This window comes from Ursus americanus, chromosome 2 (genome assembly GCF_024610735.1).
Source record: "Ursus americanus isolate L20-20 chromosome 2, mUrsAme1.1.p, whole genome shotgun sequence".
NCBI classification, from domain to species: domain Eukaryota; kingdom Metazoa; phylum Chordata; class Mammalia; order Carnivora; family Ursidae; genus Ursus; species Ursus americanus.
Window position 1 is genome coordinate 80,780,800 of NC_142128.1, and position 19,304 is coordinate 80,800,103.

General features: G+C 54.5%; 1 protein-coding gene across 2 annotated transcripts in view; it reads left to right on the forward strand.

Moving 5' to 3' along the window:
- The first annotated feature begins 769 nt into the window (after positions 1–769).
- QSOX1 (quiescin sulfhydryl oxidase 1) overlaps positions 770–19,304 on the forward strand; it is a 35,270-nt gene continuing 16,735 nt past the window's right edge. Inside the window, exons 1-5 of one of the 2 annotated variants that reach the window (XM_087858212.1) lie at positions 770–1,094; positions 8,584–8,684; positions 16,907–16,952; positions 17,509–17,611; positions 19,140–19,230. In XM_087858212.1, coding sequence (XP_087714338.1) covers positions 836–1,094; positions 8,584–8,684; positions 16,907–16,952; positions 17,509–17,611; positions 19,140–19,230 — 600 coding nt within the window. In that variant the 5' untranslated portion in view covers positions 770–835. The remainder of the gene's footprint in view (positions 1,095–8,583; positions 8,685–16,906; positions 16,953–17,508; positions 17,612–19,139; positions 19,231–19,304) is intronic. The other variant, XM_045811367.2, reaches the window with a different exon arrangement.

The window sequence follows — 19,304 nt, forward strand, 5'->3', positions numbered from 1 at the left end:
AAGGTGACCAGGGAACATTACCCACTAAACACCTTAGTACACTTGAACACAAAACTGGTTATCGGGTTACTTGTGAGAGGCACGCTTGAGTACGGAGGGCTTCAAGTAGACTGGAAAGTTAGCTGTGGAGGACCTGGGCTGCTGGGAGCCCCCACTGGAGGAATCTCCGCACAACCTTCCGGGGGCGGCCAGACCTGGGTGCCGAGGAAACCCTGGCTGCAGCGCCCTGGCCACGCCATCCGGCCCAGCGGAAGGTGGGGAGGTAGCTTCTCATCCATGACTGTTTCCCTTGGATGGCCACAGGCCTCACGGGTGTGGGCACATCTCGTCCCTGTGGGGTCATGATGATCACAGACCCGGAGACCTTCCCTCTTCTCTCTCACCTGCTTCTAACTCACATCTTATTGCGTGGAGGGATCCCCAGAACTTTCTTGGTACGGCATGAATCGGTCCAATCTATTCCAACTTACTGCTTTTCCGTTAGATACGGGGCTCGTGAGAAGCCAAATGACCTCCTCGAGTCCCAGCAGCCACCAGAATACCGGTCCGGGCCTCTGCCCGGCAAACGCCCTTCTCATTTGGGGGTGGGGGCTCCCGGCCGCGGCTGCGCTCCCCGCCTGCTGGGGCCGGAGGCGGGAACCCGCTAGAGCGGTTCCCTGGTCGCGGCGGACCTCGGGGCGGGGAACGGGGCGGGGGCGGGGAAGAGGGCGGCACCGGGCTGCGGAGGGGGCGGAGCTCCAAGGCTCCTCCCCCGACGGACGCTGGAGGAGCTGCGGAGCGGCCGGACGCCCACTCGTCCGAAACTGGTGCGCAGTGGTGGGCGCCGCGGCGCAGGATGAGCTGGTGCGGCTGGCGCTCGGGGCCGCCGCCGTCGCGGCTGCTGCTGCTGCTGCTGGCGGTGGCCGGCGCCGGCGCGGCCCCGCGCTCCGCGCTCTACTCGTCCTCTGACCCGCTGACGCTGCTGCAGGCAGACACGGTGCGCGGCGCCGTGCTGGGCTCCAGCAGCGCTTGGGCCGTGGAGTTCTTCGCCTCCTGGTGCGGCCACTGCATCGCCTTCGCCCCGACGTGGAAGGCGCTGGCCAACGACGTCAAAGGTGAGAGGCGGGCCGGAGGGGGGGTCTCCTCGCCGACCCCCTCCATCTGCCTGGCCGAGGGCCTCTCCCATCCGACCCGCCTCCGCCGTCCCGGGGCCTCCGCCCACCTCTTCCTCTCTGCCCCTCGCACTTCCCCCCTGGTTTCCAGCCCTCAACTCCATTTTTGGCTCCCGCGCCTCGCAGTCTCTTTCCCCTTGGCCGGTGTCCCTAGCCTCTACCCACTCCTGGCGGCCCGGGCCCTCACACCTGCTCTGCTTTCCTGTCCGTCCTCAGCCGGCTCACTGCCCCCATCCCTGCGCCGGCCTCTCCTTTGTTCCTCTTGCTCTGCTGACACCTTATGGCCTTCTCTGCTGTCGCCTGTGGCAGTCCCCTTCCTCTCGCTCAGGGACCCATGTGGCCTTCCTGCCGAGTTCCCCAGCTGCTGTGGGATCAGTGATGGGGAGAAAAGGAACTGACACTCCGTCTGCCAACCCCTTGGCTGGTTGACCCAGCTGCTGTATAGACGTCTTTTTCTCAGCTTTACTTTTGAGACAGAGTTTTCCTATGTGGGTTCTAGGCCTCTCCTGACCTGCTGCCTCCAGCTCCTTACCTTCTGGGCCACATCCTCTCTTTACCCCTGGCCATGCACTCTCTCAGACCCTTCTGTTTAACCCATGAACCCAGAAGCCAAACTGAAGGCAGCCTCTTGTGTGTTTGGCCCTCCTCCATGTGCCTACTCAGTGGCCCGACCACTCGCACCATAGTTCCTTGATTCTAAGCCCCTCAGTTGTGAGACATACCGTTCATTTACTAACAGCATGAGGGGTAGAGAGATAACAAGACCACTGAATGTACAGAGAGAGATTTAAAGGCATACTCTATTACAGAAATGGTAAATTAAAAAAAAAAAACAACTTAAGACTAGAACGGAAAAAATATGGTAATAATAGTAATTAATTATTTACAAGCGCTTACTATATATCTGACACCTTCCCGGGTAAGTACATGACATGTATTATCTCAGTTTCCTTTCCAGAATTTAAGGATCTCTGTGGTGTCACACAGCTGCCTAGCCCAGATAGTGGGTGTTTGGTGGGTGTGGTAGTAGTGATTTGGTTCTGATTTGCTGCCTCTGAATGAAGCTACTTCCTGATTGTGGTGCTAGGGCCCTCGCTTGGCTTCTGACTGGAAATTATCCCTGAATGAGGGCTGTGGGCATCTTAGGGAATAGTCCTTTCCTAGCGAGAGAACTGGAGCTGTTGTTTCCTTGCTGTGCTGTTGGTATTTCTTTTTTTTTTTTTTTAAGATTTTTTTTTTTTAATTCATTTGAGAGAGAGCGAGAGCACAAGCCTGGGAGAGGTCAGAGAGAGAGGGAGAAGCAGACTAGCTGCTGAGCCTGGAGCCCAACATGGGGCTTGATCCCAGGACCCTGGGATCATGACCTGAGCTGAAGGCAGATGCTTCACCAACTAAGCCAACCAGGCGCCCCTGGTATTTCTTATCAGCTCAACTATTCGTGGTGGAATAGTGCATTTGTAGGTGTTGGTTTTCTTTTCTTTTCTTTTTTTTTTAAGATTTTATTTATTTATTTGACAGAGATAGAGACAGCCAGCGAGAGAGGGAACACGAGCAGGGGGAGTGGGAGAGGAAGAAGCAGGCTCCTAGCGGAGAAGCCTGATGTGGGGCTCGATCCCATAACGCTGGGATCACGCCCTGAGCCGAAGGCAGACGCTTTAACTGCTGTGCCACCCAGGCGCCCCTGTAGGTGTTGGTTTTCAAACTCAGGCTACGGCTTCCCCTGGGCAGCTTGCATAGTGGTTCCTGAAGTGGCCAGATGGAAAGATGTATGCATCTGTTAGCCATATGGTACTGGGAAGTTCTTTTTAACATAACTGATAAACCATTTTACCTCCAGTGCACATGTAGACACTTGTCTGCATGCCTCTTTGGTCCCATCACCCAAATGTGCCATTTCTCAGCAGCTCTTCACACTGTTTCGGTGATATCAACACATCTGGTCAGGGCGAGGGGGAGGAAGAGTGTTGAACATGGAACTGGAACACCCGAGAGGACATTAGGTGTTCAGGGAACCTTATGGGCCTGAAAATCATAAAAATCCCCAGGTCAGTTTCCACCTTGAGGCTATGAGAGGTCTCTAATGGCTACAGATGAACTCAATCTAGAAGATTCTTATAATTTAAGAATGCTAGAGGGAAGGGTTAGCTTCTAGCTGACTCATGTGTTTGGCCTCTTGCAACCCAGAGTTTTCCAATGAATTGCATAGCCAGACACTGACCCAGCTTACTCCTGGGTGAGGGTTGCCGCTTCCAAAAGGGGTCTTGCCCTAGTGCATGGAGTGATAATCTTCCCCTAAAAAATGCAAATCGAAACTTAATCTCCAGGAAGGACAATGGAAGCATCAGTCTGTGGAGATGAACCACAGTCAATGGGAAGTAGGAAATTGAGGTGGGAACCAGAGGTCTCCCAAGAGCCACAGGGATGGGTCAGCCCCCTTAACAAGATCGTGTTGAGGGGGAGCACCAGTCGAATCTGGTGTCAGCCTGTGATGATAAAGAATGCCCCCACTCCCATCCAAGGGTGAGGCCCTGCTGAGAAGCCAGGGTTGTTCTCACATCACCTCTGTATTACTGAGGTTTCTTGAAAAAATGGTTGTGGGCCAGCAGAGGGCTCGAACGCCACCCCAGGGCCTGTTGGAGTGTGCCCCCTGCCTTCTGCCAATGGTAGGAGTACCCGGGGTAGGAGGAGTGAGAATATGAAAAGTCATTAGGGGGGAGAAACGTTTTGCAACCCTGCCTAGCTGGCCTCAGGCATTTCATCTGACTGGCTAGGGCTCATTTGTTCAGTGACTTGTGGGAGGGGTTCTCTGGGGCACTTGTTGCCTTGGGCCAGAACGCTGGCTTCTAAAGACCTGGCTCATCCCTTCCTGTATTCCAGCATGGCTCTTCTTGTGTTGCCATATGTTTGGGAAATTGATTGTGTTCATCTTAGATCTTCATTACTCTTCACTGGCTAATCAATCTGTAAATATTTGTTAAGTGACCTCTGTATGCAGAACATTGTTGACATTGCAGTTTGGGAAATGAGCTACGCACAGCCGCACAGCAGGAAAGTTGGCAACAGTGAGAAGCTGTGTTTGAAAAAGGCCAAAGGAGTGGTTCAACCGTTTCTTGTAGGAACTCAGGGCAGGGCGAAGTCTCGGATGGCCAATCTGTCACCAGGCCTTAATTTAAGCAGTTATTTATTATACACTTGCCTTATGCACTTTGCTAAGAGCCTTTACAGGCCACTATTACATACCTTTATGAGAAAATATCTGAGCAATCGATGGTTTTTTGTTTTTTACAGATAAGTAACTTGCCCGAGTTTGTACAGATGTTAGAGGAGGTTCTTTTTTTTTTTTTTTTTAAAGATTTTATTTTATTTATTTGACAGAGACAGCCAGAGAGAGAGGGAACACAAGCAGGGGGAGTGGGAGAGGAAGAAGCAGGCTCCTAGCAGAGGAGCCTGATGTGGGGCTCAATCCCATAACGCCCTGAGCCAAAGGCAGACGCTTAACCGCTGTGCCACCCAGGCGCCCCTAGAGGAGGTTCTTGAAGCCGTCTCTTTCTCCCTAGAACCTAGGCAGGTGGAGAGGTGGGCAAAGCAGGAGGAGTACTCCAGGTGGGAAAAGGGCCTCTGCCAAGCCATGGAGATGACATTTATAAGGCATGGATGTTTGGGTGACACTGAACAGTGGTGGTTTGCCTTCTGTTCTTTTCCATGGTGTAGACCACCTCTCTTGTACCCTTGTGAACACCTTAGTGCGGAGCCTGGCCCAGGGTAGGAGCCCACTGAACACTCACGCAGGCCAGTGGTATGAGCCTCACAGGATTCCAAATGAGAATGTAGTGACCAAGCCTTCTGCTGGCGCTGTGGCTCTTCTGGACTCAGGCCCAGGGTGTCAGCCAGGTGTGGAGGCCAGGGAAGGCATTTTATCTATCCCATGACCTCACTGCCCAGAAGTCTGCAACAGGGAGGAAGCGATGTGGTGGTGATGGCAGGGCACGGGCTAACTCCGTGGGGAGGACTCCTGGAGACTTGCATGGAGGTCTGGTTCTGACCACTTGACTAGCTCTTGGTGGTTTGGATGGGTCTGGCCTCTGTCTTAATAGGAGCTTCTTAACACGGGAGGACTCATGGCCATTTTTCTTGCTGAGAGTTGTTTGCGATCCAGCACTTGAACAGTTGTTCGAGCTGGAAAGGACAGGAGAGACCATCTATCCTGGTCCCCGTTTGACCCACGAGGCCCAGAAAGGAGACATGTGGAGCTCAGGGTGCTTTGGCCACTTATAGCTATAAGCAAGTTGTGTGACCCTGGGTCCATGCCCCTTCCAGGAGTGGTGACTGGGGGCAGGGATACTGCCTCTGACTCCAGAAGGAGCCCAAGACCCCCCCCCCCCCCACTACAGGGTGTCTCTTCACGCACCACCCCAGAGACCATAGATTTCCCAGTTAGGCCTGTGTCCCCACCCTTCTGCTCTCCATTTGCTCATTTACTCTGCTGTTAATAGAGAAAGGACTTTGCCAGGGCAGTAATTGCACCAGGAGACTTTTTTCTCCCCAAGAGAAGGGCTGGGCTGATAGTGCTGATGTTAGGGGTTAAGCCTGCAGGTTGTGGTGTTTAAGTCACCTGACACTTTAAAAAGCCTCCCTCGCCCAGTTCTGTTCCTCTTTGACAGCAGTGCACTTCACTTCAATGCAGCTTTGCTGGGCTCAAGCAGGGCTCTGAGCGTGTTGCTCATGCGGGCCCCGTCAACTGAGCACCCCCCCAGCAGAGCACCCACATAAGGGTCCTTTCCATTCCTTGTACTATGACTAGAGTGAATGGTCAGGCCCATGGTGATTAGTATCAAACCAGAACTTTACATGTCATTATGGTTCATTAAGGTATTGACACTGATATTCCTGAGAAACATTCGATAGCCAGGACTCTCAGCACCTGACTGGCCCCAGCCTCCCCCTCCCCCTCCCCAGTACCTGGGGTATGGTTAGAAGAGGCCCCAGTTCCATTTCATGGATGACAGGGAATCAAGGTATAAAGATAAGGAGTCAAAGAGCTACCCAGGAGCAAGGGGCTGATAATTCCCAGGCATCCCCTTTCCCCCTGGTTCCCACTACTAACACCCTGCTCTAGCCTATCCTCCCTGGCTGTCCTGATTGGGAAGCAGCTCTCTGTCTTGGGCCCTCTTGAGACCAGAGGTTCAGATCCCAGGTTTACCACTGATGCAGTGTGCCTTGGGCATTGTTCTCCAATGTTCTTTTACAGGGGAGGAAAGCAGGTCTGGAGATAATAGCTTCTGCCTTTCCCCCGAGGGTAGTTACACATTGAATGCGGTAGGTTAGGCACACTACACACTCTGCTTAAACTCTCGGTACATAAAACATCATCATCTAAGAGCCGAGTCTATGATAGTGACTGGGTGCTTGAGTTAAGGAATCACGTCACTTGAAGAAGGCATTGTTTTTGCCATTCTCTCTTTCAGGGGGAAGATTGTGATCAGAGCAAAGGGCAAAAATAGAAGGGTAATACCCTGCCCCTGGCGAGGTGGCGAGGGGAGAGAAGTGGGTTTGAGTCTGGTAGCCCTGGACAACTTGGAGCCTTTAGTTGCTTTTGTGGCGTGGGGGTGGGAGTGGGGGGAGATGGTGCCCCTCTGCAGGGGCAGGAGTGGAGAGAGATCATCTAGGGGGTACCATGGGTGCCCCCTGAGCACTAGCTCCCTGTTCTGTCCCCTGCCTGTCCCTTCAGTCTTCATGCCCCTGTGGCAATGGGCACTGACTCTGGCCCAAGGGATGGCGGCCTGTACTCTCGGAGAAGAGAGGGGCAGTTGAGGCCTGCAGTCCTTGGTCACCCTGTCAGGTGGCTTTGTGAGACCCCTGCCAGTGGCCCTCCCTGATGGAAGGACAAGAAATTGTTCCTCTTCCACCCTTTTGTCTAATTGACTTACTCTTTTGAGAGGCGCCAAGTCTCTGCCGTGGGTCTCCCTGCACAAAGTGACCAGAGCCTGAGATGCAGAACAGACGGAGCCACGCCTACAGCGTGCCAGCTGGCCATAGGGGCTGACCTGGGTCTCCCTGTCCCGCCCAGGCCTCCCTCGGGCAGGGAAGAAGCCACAGAAGGATGCTGGGGTGCTCTTGCCTGTGATCCGGGGCAGCTCCTCTCGCGGGCCTTCACAGGTGATGGTGTCACCTTCGGCCCCAGCTGGCCCCCGAGGCGGAGGCAGAGCTGAGAGCCACCATTGCAGTCCTGCAGATGCTTTGAGCCGGGCCCGGGCCTCGGTCAGCTGTGTCATGTGGTCAGCGGTCTCGGAGTGCCTCGTGTGTGTGCTGCACAGCAGGGAAGCCGGCCAGCGAGGATGCAAAAATGAAGGGGCTCCTAGGGACGGACAGGCGTCTAACGGTGGAGGAGACCCAAGCAGGGCTCTGAGCGTGTTGCTCATGCGGGCCCCGTCAACTGACTGCAAACTTCCACTCGATTTCTCCCCTTCCGGTGAAGCCCGCGCTCGGTCCCCAGGGCTGGCCTGCCCGGTGTCCGCACCCCATCAGAGCTGTGTGCCACGTGCGGGCACCAGTCCCTTGCCACCCCGCGCTGTGTGTGGTTTGGCTGAAGCAGCCTCATTGTCATGGGGAACTTTAGTCGGTGCCCTAGGGGCACCTGACCCGGAACAGAGCTCAGGGGGCCTGCCTGGTAGAGAAGGCTGTTTTCTGTTTCACACATCTTGGGCTGTGGCCCAGCATGGTGCCATTATTTCCTCTGCAAGTGAGTTTCAGCAGAGGGAGGCCTGCAGCCCGGGGCCTGTTGCAGGAGCAGGGTGCCCAGGCAGCTCCAGGAACTTTTCATCTCCTGCCAGACTCTGGCCTCAGGGCTTCTTTCCCGGTGGTTTCTAGATTCCAGGTGCCTTTCCCTTCCTCCCCTGGGCTCCCTGCCTCTCTCTCTCTGGCGGGAGAGCCAGTCCTCACCCCTGTGTGCCACCCATGCAAGTAGGCTGATTGCCAGCACCTCTGGCTGCAGAGACCTTCCTGAGCATCCGCTGGGGAGTTCTAAACCTCCTGAGGCATGCTCTTCACCCTTCTGGAACTGATGCTCTCTAGAGGGCAGCAGGGACAGAGGCCATGTCGGGGTTTTTCCCCTAGGGGTTCAAGCTCATCTCACATCTTTCTTCAGCCCCTGCTGCCTCTGTGCCCCTTGCCCACCTCAGATTAATGGAGGATCACAGATGCCATTACAGGAGAGCATTGCTTGTGCTACATAGCCAGGTCCAAAGCACGGGCTAAGTGCAGAATGGCCAGAGTATCTCAGAGATCCTTCCTGAGGAAGGGATGACCTTTCTCATGAGAGCCTTAAGGGCAGGTGCTCTGGGCATTGGTGTGGGTGAAGTGTGGCATGGGGGAGGTAAGCAGGCAGAAGTGCCAGCCCCTCTTACTTACCTAATTGTTTTTCTTTTCCTTTCAGACTGGAGACCGGCCCTGAATCTTGCTGCCCTGGACTGTGCTGATGAGACCAACAGCGCGATCTGCAGAGACTTCAACATCCCCGGCTTCCCGACCGTGAGGGTGCGTGAGAGGGTGGGGAGAGCAGGGGCAAGCAGGGGAGGTGCCCGTGGGGCCTGTTGCCAGCTGCCCCGTGCTTCCCTGGCATCAGAGCTCTGTGGGGTCCTCCCATGCTTCTGGGCTTGATCTGCTTCAGTCACAGCGGCCAGAGCGCTGTCCCTGTGCTTGATGCGATGACACCTCTTGTAGAGGCAGAAAGGGATGTGAAGTGGGAAGCTCATTTGGTCTGGCAAGTTCTGCCCTTTAAAAAGGAGGGGGCTGTGGCAGGGGAGGGGAGTTGCGATGGGCTAATTTCAGCTGCTCTGATTGGAGCCATGAGATGGTTATCACCTGGGCTGGTGAGAACCCCCAGCTGCCAAGGGCCTTTTTCCAGTTCCTCTCCCTCCTGTCCTCCCAGCCTTAGAGACCTGATCTAACCCTATAAAACCCAATTCAGGCTCTGACCCACCCATGGTCAGGATCAGATTCAGGGGGCCTGATGATCTCCCAGAAAATACCAGTGAGCTTCATCCTCATCCGGCAAGTGCCTTGAGTCCCAGTAGCTCAGAAATGACCTGTCAGGGTAGCCTCACCCCATGGTCAAATGCCAGTGCCTCAGGCAGCAGGGATCCCCATCACGGGAGTCATCACACCCAACACATGAGGGCTTTGTCACCCCAGCTCTGGCTGAAAGTAGTGTGAGCTCTCCAGTGAGGCCTTGCCTGACAACCTGCTCACTGTGGGGCATCAACAGCTTAATTAACATCTGAACAACTTCCAAGGCTCTCAAATAGGAGGCTCTGGGAAGCCGAGGATGGCAAGGCTGTGCAGTTATACTCAGTGCCCTCCCCAGGGCTCAGGCCCAGCTGTAATCCAATTAGTTTGCTTCCAAATTAAAGAATCAGAATCTCTCTCCCTACCTCCAGCTATAATTAGGCTCCTTCTACCAGAATGGCATCTAGAAAAACATTTCCACTATAACCACTAAGAATAATCTGGAAGGGCCTCTGAAAGCTAAAATGCCAAGCACTGTCCCCTGAACAAGATATCTGAGCTCAGGGGCCTCAAGTTCCAAGCAGAACCATGAGCCGGATCTCAGCCTAGTTACTCAAGAGAATTTGTCTGGAAAGCCAGACTCCAGGCTCCAGCAAGAATGTCCGGCTTGAACTCCATGTGACCTTTCTATTCCTCATGCCCAGTGAAATCCTGCTGGGCTCGAGATTCCCACAGACTGAGAGGGCTCCCCACTACATTCTTTTTTTTTTTTTTTTAAAGATTTGATTTATTTATTCGACAGAGAGAGAGACAGCCAGCAAGAGAGGGAACACAAGCAGGGGGAGTGGGAGAGGAAGAAGCAGGCTCATAGCGGAGGAGCCTGATGTGGGGCTCCATCCCAGAACGCCAGGATCACGCCCTGAGCCGAAGGCAGACGCTTAACCGCTGTGCCACCCAGGCGCCCCTCCCCACTACATTCTTGTTCCCACTTGGGGTCAGGCCTAGACCCCAGGTTTAGCTGAGATCAGGTTGGTCTGGGGAGCAGCTCCTGCCGTATCATGTAGAGGTGCCAGTAAAGAGATTGCTTATAAGTCCTCTCCTTTCAGTAAAAGGCCTTCCTGGCAGGGCCATTGCTTTGCTTTTATCCTCGTCACAAAACATGTAACTGAAAATATTCAAAATTACTGTCCAGGGGAGGACGAGGATCTCTGTTGCTTTTGCTGAGCCAGGGTGAGCAGCCCTGTGCGGGAAGCTGTGGGAAGACCAATGTGTCTGGAAGAATCCTTGTTCACAGGCTGATACTCCTCCCAGTGAAGTCTGGCCATGGGGGTCCAGCCCCCTTGGAACAGGTTTGGCATTGGTGCCAGGGCCGGGTCAGGACATCCGGGGGGACGAGGGCAGCTTCTGTGGGACCTGGCACCCGGAGGCTTGGTGTTTCCACCTGGCTGTGAGGGAGGCGGCTCAGGCAGTCGGGAGGTCCCGACGCTCCCAGCGCCTACCCAAGTCACGCAGCACACGCAGCCCGGCTGCCTCCAGTGATTAATCATCTCCTGCACCGCCCAGCTGGCTGTGGGAGGGGAGCTGAGAGGGCCCCGAGCTGGGAGGGCCCTGGGCTGGTCGTCTTGACCTTCCCCAGCCTCCACACAGGCAGTGCCTGGCTGGGCCTGGCAGTTCAGTGCCAGCAGGGAGAGGCCCTCAGAGCCCTGTCCTCAGGACTCTGGCCCAGGGGGCAAGTGGTTCTAGCTTGCGCTGGGTCTCTACTCTAAGGCCCTAAGCAGTAAGATACATATATTTCACAGTGAGATCCAAAAGTTGGTTTGTAAGTGATCGCCAACACGAAAGTTTCATGAAACGATATTTATTCTTCCTAAATGCGGTACACGCTGCTATTTTCTGTTCCATTAGTTTTTTAAAATTAATTATTTTTCAGCTTATTTTTTTAAAATACTAGCTGTGGTTCGCTAAATTGATGTTACAGCTTACTACGAGGTTGCTTCTAATGTTTGGAAAATGCCCCTCAAACATTGCCGATCTCCGGAGAGTCGGGTGTGCCTGTGGGTGTCATGGCTGGACTCCCTGGAAAGCAGTGCAGACCCTCGAGGTCGGCCTGGCTGCCATTGGGCTTCTCTGCTGCCCCCCACCCCCGGGGTTGGGCCTGTCCTCACTCCTACCTGTAAAGGCTGTGAGAACTGTAAGATGAGGGCACACGTTGAACAAGGGAAGAGAGCGTGTTGCTGGTGTGATGGAGACAGACCTACACATGAGGCTGGGCCACCCCCGGGTACATGTGTCATTGTCCCTTTCCTCTGCCTCCTGCCCCTTGTCACCATTCAGGAGCAATGAGCTTCCACTAGCCCAGCCTGTTTAGCAAACACCTGGCCCTGCAGGGCTGGCTGTGTCAGGGGCCCATCAGTCTGGAGCTGGAGCTCAGCTGGAAGAAAACAAAGGTGTGGGGGAGGGAGGGAGGGACCAGCTGACAACAGGTTCCGGCTTAGGGAACCTAGAGGCTGGAACTCACAGGGAGAGGCCTTGCCATGGGCCACAGGAGTGTCCTCGGGGTCATCCATCAAGACCCCTTGTGTCCAAAGGCCTGCCCAGCTGGGATCAAGATTCCAGAGAGCATCAACATTGGGGTGGGAGGACAGAGGTCTCCCCTTTGCAAGATTCTGAGATGATTGATGTGGGTTCGAATCCTGGTTCCACGGCTTACTGTATGTACTGGATGTGACTCAGAAGGTTGTTGAACAGTGTCTCAGCAACAGGCCTCAGTTCCCTTTGTGAAAAATAGGATGATAATATCTGTACCTAATAAGATTGTTGCCAAGTGTGAGGTGAGGTCTTACACACGAGAGTGCCGAGACACCGTGTGGTATTACTTGGAGTTCAGTTAATGTTACTTGGCTTCCTTCCCACCGTTGTGTCTCCTCCCTCAGCCACCCCCTGGAGCTCACGGTGGCTTGTCTGTGGGCACTGCGTTTCGGCAGTCTGTCCGTCAGCACCTAGTGAGTGAGTGTTTGCTGGGGGCAGACGGTGAGTGATCTGTATGCAGTGGATGCCAGAGGTGCTCACCTGGGCTCACTGAGCCCTTTCTCTCTCACAAATCAGGAGACTGCATGGAAGAAGGGGACTTCCACTTGGTGTCGAAGGATGCATGCAGTTGGGCTAGGAAAGAGGAATGCGGGCTGAGGAGGAGGTCAGAGCAGAGGCCCTGTGTGGGCAGGAGTGTGACATGTTGAGAAGACTGGTCTGGCTGGGGCAGAGGTTCATGCGCGGGGCGGAGGCAGGGCTGAAGCAGGGCTGAGGCAGGGCAGTAATGTCAGGGCCCTGGATTCTGGGCGGGGAGGTGGATACCCTGTGACGGTACAGACACTAGGCTGTTAACCTTATGTGGCTCTTGTGAGCGGGGGAGATGTCAGGGAGGGCGACTCCTGCCTCTCTCTGGAAGAAGGATATGGGCCCCCAGTCAGCAGTCACCTGCTCTCCTCTGGCCTCCTCCACAATCAGCCTCCAGCGTAGGAATGGTTAGGCATGTGGCTCCTCCTGGGCTCACCGTAAGCTGTTTGGAGACTGGGTCATTTTCTTTGAAACTTGTTTTAAAAGCTTGCATTCCGTGTCATCGGTGGTCACCACTGGAAAGCGTGCTTTCCATTCAGCCTTATCTGATCCTAGGTAAAGGCAGTTGCTGGTTGATGTTGGTGTTGCTCTTGACAGATTGGTAGAGACCCACCTCATGCCTCTGGGGAGACATGAGGTCTTCCAGGAGCACCAGCGTTGGGGAAGGCAGAGGCTCCTGTGTGAAGGGATGGAAGGAAAGGGACCAGGTGCCGGCCGCTTCTGGAAAAAAGAAAACTCGCTGCTGACATCTTAATTACCTGTTCCCAAGGAGTTGTGGAGGTTTCCCCAGGTGAGGCACACGCCTCCAACAGCTGACTTAAGAAGGATGCATTTTAATAGGAGGACAAAAATGTGCCCTGACTAGATTGTAGGATGATTTTCACATGACTGTCTACAATGATCAAAGGACAGAGGTTCTCTGTTCTACTGAACAAATGTCTTCTGAGTCCTTCTACATCCTAGATACTGTGGGCCTTGCCCAGATGCCCAAGCATAGTCCCGTCCTCAAGAACGTTCAGATTTCAGGCCCATCGTAGCTGAACTGTAGGGAAGAGGGGCAGTGGAAGGTAAGTTTCAGAGTTTGGGTCAGATCCTGGAAGGCCTGTGAGTTTAAACATTATTCACGGGTAATCTGGAGTCATGGAAGAGATTTGAGGAGGAGGGACACAATCGGACCAGAATGGTGCCACTAAGCAAAATGGCAATGAGGAGCAGTTGGGGAATGAAAAGATGGAGCAAATTAACATTTCTGAGCTCACGGAGGGACAGGTAGGGACTGTTGCATTAGTCCAGGAAATAGGTGGTAAGCCCTGGCCTGGACAAGGCAGCTGGCCTAGAGGACTGTTGAAGAATCACAAAGGTCAAATTCACAGACCTTGTCCACTGACTGGCAGATGGGGGAGGAGAAGATGCCAGTCTGGTTAATAGGGAGAGGACATGGGGTGAGACAAGGAACACAGATGGAGAAACAGGTTGGGGGAATGGTGACTCGGTCTTGGAGGGGGGTGGAGGCTGGCACCTGTGTGGAGGGCACCAGGGGTAAACAAGGCTAGGACAGGTGAGGACTTGAGACAAAGGGTTCAGACTGAAAATCGTTTAGACCAAGTACATGACATTGACAAGGAAGACAGACAGTAGGCTCATTTGTTCATTCATTCACTTGCTCCTTCATTCAGAAGCAATGATTGACCCCTGGTGTGACGATACTTCCCAGGGCTTTTTTTTTTTTTTTTTTTTTTTTAAGATTTTATTCACTTAGTTGACAGAGAGACAGCGAGCGAGAGAGGGAACACAAGCAGGGGGAGTGGGAGAGGAAGAAGCAGGCTCCCAGCAGAGGAGCCTGATGTGGGGCTCGATCCCAGAACGCCGGGATCACGCCCTGAGCCGAATGCAGACGCCCAACGACTGCACCACCCAGGCGCCCCTCCCAGGGCTTTTTAAACAGAAAGAGTGTCAAGAGCTGATACATGGCAGGTGGAGAGACAGGGGGCAAGAGATTGTGGGGGCAGTGGACACAAGAGAGGAGTCAGGGGCGAGGCTAGGACAAGGGCGAGGGGAAGGCCGTGAAGGTGGCCAAGCAGACCTGGTCAGTGTTGGGCGAAGCAAGGGAGGTGGCAGCATGAAGGCCAAGAAGAGTGTCAGGAATATGTGATACAAACATGGCAGACCCTGGCCATGTGGGGAAGGCAGGCGGTGCTAACATCAGACACTGCAGAGAAGGCAAGGAGGGGCCAGAGGGGTCAGCTGAGCCGGGGTAGGGGGCGGGGGGCTCAGCTGAGCCACAGCCAGCTGCTCATGGGCATGAAGAGAGGGGCAGTCGGAGAGGCAGAGCAGACACTGCTTCGAGAAGTCTGGCAGCCCGAGGAGATGGGACATGCGGTACCTGGAGGAGGGAGGAGGGCCTCTCTCTGTTCCATCCACCTCCCTTCCTGTCCTTTTTATTTTCATTATTTTTTTTTTAAGAAATTAGATTAGGAAGATCGGAATCTATTTGTAGGCCTAGGGGTGTTGCTGGCAGAAAAGGGGAATGAGAGGTTGATAGGAGAAAGTTCTGAAGAGCATGAAGTGTGGGAGCAGAGCTCCGGTGCTGCCATCCCTCTAGAAGGTAGACGGAAGGCTTCCGAGGACGGAAGGGAGGGCCACGTGGCAGCACAGGGGTACACAGAGGGACACGGGAGGCCTTCCCGTAGCCCTGCGCCTCAGGGGCTGTGTCTCCGAGTACCCGCATTCCCCTGGGTCAGTCTTGCTGGGGCCGGCAGTCTGCCTTTTGAAGGAGAGAATGCTAGCCCCCTTCAGAAGGGCACCTCCTCAGATCTGGGGGAGAAGCTGGTGGCCGAAGAAAAGTTACCCTGCTGCTTTTCATCACCGAAAATAACAGCCGTAGCAGCGTGGGTCCGCCCTACATTCCCACAATTCCGGGAATTGGTGAGCATTTTTACAAGTGTCAGGATAACATAATTTCACACAAAATTTGTTTAGTAACTGCATTATTATAAATATATGTGGCATGTATCAGCAGATGGTTTGCACCCAGAATAAAAGTGTATATTGATGGTCTAAGAAGAGAGAGAGTAAAGCGGTTAGCAGGAGTTAGGAGCCAGGTGAGGGCAGGGGGAGCAGAAGGAGGTTGCAGGGGGGAAGATGGGTGGCGTCTGTGCATCTCTGTTGTTCTTCTGGTGGGAAGGTGGGCAATCCGTCCACCACTCCGGATTTTCGTGTTCTGCCTGCAAATGGCTAATCAGGCTAGTCGATCAGTGTTTCCTAGCGTTTAAAAGGGGGAACAAGGGAAGGGGATGATAATAATCCTGCAGTTAACATTTATTGATCCCTTACTGTATGCACCAGATAGAAGGACTTTAGACAGATCGTCTTTGAATCCTCACAGCAGTTCCTCAGGGTAGATGGCAGCATCCTCATCTTAAAGATGAGAAGGTACAGAGGGGTTACTGGATTGCCCAAGGTCACACAGCAGGTGTGTAGCAGAGCCGGGTCTTGTACCCAGGTCTGGTAGACCCCAGGGCCTGCAGGCAATCACCAGCTTGGAATAAGGCCAGATGGCCATGCTGTCACAGGCAGAGGCCCAAGGAAGCTACAGGTCGCCCCCGAGGATCTCAGGAAGCATCCTGTTCCTGGCCAGCAGGCTCTCTGCCAGACGCTTACGTGGCTGTCTGTCAGGACGACTAGACTTTATTCCCTCTTGAGCCTGGGAGAGCACAGACCAGAGGTCTGATGGCAGTCCTGCCACTTAGGCAGAAGCCCAGATTCTGACGAGTTGTCTTTTGTTCTCTCTGTCCTCTTGCCCAAGGAGGTGAAAGGCCGAGCCTGGAGTGTCTTATAAATGGGAAAGAGGACAAAGTGATGAGTTAAATTGACCTGTCTGTGGGGCGCCTGGGTGGCACAGCGGTTAAGCGTCTGCCTTCGGCTCAGGGCGTGATCCCGGCGTTATGGGATCGAGCCCCACATCAGGCTCCTCTGCTATGAGCCTGCTTCTTCCTCTCCCACTCCCCATGCTTGTGTTCCCTCTCTCTCTGGCTGTCTCTATCTCTGTCGAATGAATAAATAAAATCTTTAAAAAAAAAAAATTAAATTGACCTGTCTGTAACAAGACTTGTGTCTTCAGGGCCTCAGGCCCACCCTTTAGCAGGACCTGACCTGGACACCCCTCCTTCATGGGGGTCTGCTGAGCCAGGCTGGGAGTTCTCCGTGGACAGACACCAGCCTCTAAGGACAGATTGCCTCAAAGGGCAGCTGACGTTTTCTGGGGGAAGTATGAAGTGACTTTGTTTTATCAGTTAAGTCTGCCTCATCCACTCATTCATGCAATGGATATGTTCATTCATTCATTTCAAGACGGAGAGACCGTCCACCACTCGTGAGTGTGTAAGCTGCGGCCTGCACTTCCCTGGGTGCATCGGAGCCGTGGGGGTGGGGACAGGAATCAGCGTCCAGCTCCAGGAGCAGATACCTCCCTTTTCTCCTTTTAAAGATGGGGAAACTGAGGCTCAAAAAGTTAAGTGATTTGCTCAAAGTCAGCCCCTTTAGTAAGCAGCTGGGTCTGAGACACGGATGCATCTGGCACTGGTGTGGTGGTCTTAGCTCCGTGTGTTACTGACTCTTGCCTGTGTGTTTGCTTCTAGTTCTTCAAGGCCTTTTCCAAGAATGGCTCAGGAGCAACACTGCCAGGTGGGTGTCCTGGTTCCAGTTGTCAATATCTTCTTCCTTTTCTTTCTGTTGGGTTTCTGCTGAGGTGAGGAAAGCCCGGCAAGGTGCACGGAGTGAAGAGTTTCCCAAGTGAGGGCAGAGTTTGTGTTTTCCTAGGGCCTTCCCAGCCAGCCTGAAAGATGCCTTCTGGAAAAGGAGGTTGAAAAGCCCTTCTGCTTTGGTCCATTCAGGGTCCTGGGAAGAGAGGAGGGTCACCGTGTACCCAGGCCAACCCTTCATGTCAGAATGAGGTTGGCATCCAGAGGGACAGACCAGACAGCCTCCAGGGAACACGCTCATGGGCTCCAGGCCTGACGGACTGTTTCCTGCCCTCTGAGGGATGGGTGGTCTTGTATAACTTAGGGCCACAGAAGACCCCACCCCACCGCTGTGAAAGAGAAGGACTGACTCATGCTCTGTTTCTCTCAGAACTAGCCTGTGCCCCCAGCCCTTTGTTTCAGTGAAGCTGACAAGGGCGCTGGGATTATTCTCCCTCCCTCCTCATACGCCCCCCTCCCCCATGTCCATCTTCATTCAGTGGCTGGTGCTGACGTGGAGACGCTGCGAAAGAGGCTCATTGACGCCTTGGAGTCCCATAGTGACACGTGGCCCCCCGCCTGTCCCCCACTGGAGCCTGCCAGGTATTCGGGGCTGGACAGGCTTGGTGCAGTGTGGGCCAGGATCACAGGCCTGGTGGCGAGAGGACAGCGAGGACAGCTGCTTAGGGGATACAGAGGGCTTTGTCTCTGGGGCATACACCTCAGTGGGCCAGAGCCCAGAGCTGCCCTGGAACAGCTGGTGGAAGACTTCCTGTTGCTGGAGATCCTCCCTGAGGAGCCCTGGCTTCGTGGGACCAACAGGGGTGCAAGGGCCTATCCTGCCGGGTGGGAAGAGCTGGGCAGGCGTTCTCCAGGCCATACCTCCCTCTGCTTTTCACAGCCTGTCCTCAGGAACGTGTGGGGGGTTGCAGTGGACTTCAAATGATCTAACCCGGAGGGGACACAGAGAGAGTGGACATGGGGAGGAAGAAGGGAGGCTCAAAGGGAGCCCTGTCTGTAAAAGGGAGTCGTCATCTTTCCGAGCGGTGGCTGTGACTGGGGGGGTGGGGCACATGACTGTTGTGCCGCAGAGCGTCAGGCACGGTGGCTGGTGGCCCATATCTGCCTGTCAGGCAGGCTTCCAGGATTGCCTCTTCTAGGAGAGGAAGGGGCGCGGTGCCTTGCCTTAGCTCTCCCACAGAGGGCAAATTGAGAACACCAGGTCTCGCCCTCCCGGCTGAGAACCCGAGACAGGGTAGAGCCCACCTCAGGGATTCCTGCCAAGAAGGAACAAATCCAAGTACCAGCAGGCACTGCTGGCGGGAGCCCAGCCTCCAGCACCTGAGGAGGCCTCGTGGAGCAGGCGCTGGCGCTCCAGGCCCCGCACATTGATTTAGTGATGTTCTCGAAAGCCATAGCCCTGCTGAGAGATTGTGCTTCTACGCGTCAGTTGGGGTTGAATCCAACCCATGATTTTTTTTTTTTTTATCCATTTGCCCAATTGTCCATCCTTCTGGAGGGTCCCATGGAGACCCTGGGCCCAGCGTTAGTCTCGGTATGGTTTGGGGCTGTGCAACTAGACCCCTTCTCTCCAGGAAACATTCACACCAGCCTGCCCCTTACTTACATTTTTCAATGACCGTGTCTGCCTCTCTCTCTTTCTTATGCACACGCATCCTTCATGGTGCATTTTCAGTTCCAAGAGCTCTCAAAAGCAGCAGGTCAGGTCCACCTGCCAGCCTGATGAGTACTAAACATTGCTCCATATTCACTGAGCCTTCCCCTTACCCCGAGCATAGAGACCCCTGGTCTCAAAGCCCCTCTCCCGTCCTCAGCCTCCTCCCCAGACCACCTCGTACTCACTTCAGATTCTTAGAAGAGACAGTGTGAAAAAAACCAAATCCACAAGTCGGGCCAAATGGAGAACCAGCGTGTGGGGTAGCAGAGTCAGCATCCCCTGCGACTAAGGGTCTGGCTTACTCACCCTGGGGGGCTGGCAGGGGGCGACCTCCACGGAGCCCCGAGTGGAAACAGGAGGGGTGTGTGTGGCTGTGCCCCCAGTGCCGTGCCAGCCGCACCTGGTGTCCCCAGCAGGTCTGTGGAGGGTCCCTGCTGCCCTTGTCTCTTGCAGGCTGGAGGAGATCGATGGATTCTTTGCGAGAAATGACGAAGATTGCCTGGCCCTGATCTTTGAAAAGGAAGGCTCGTACCTGGGTAGAGAGGTGAGCTGCCCCCAGGGTCCCTGCAACTCCAGGGTAGCCATCAGGAGAGAGCCCAATGAGTTCATGGGCAGGGC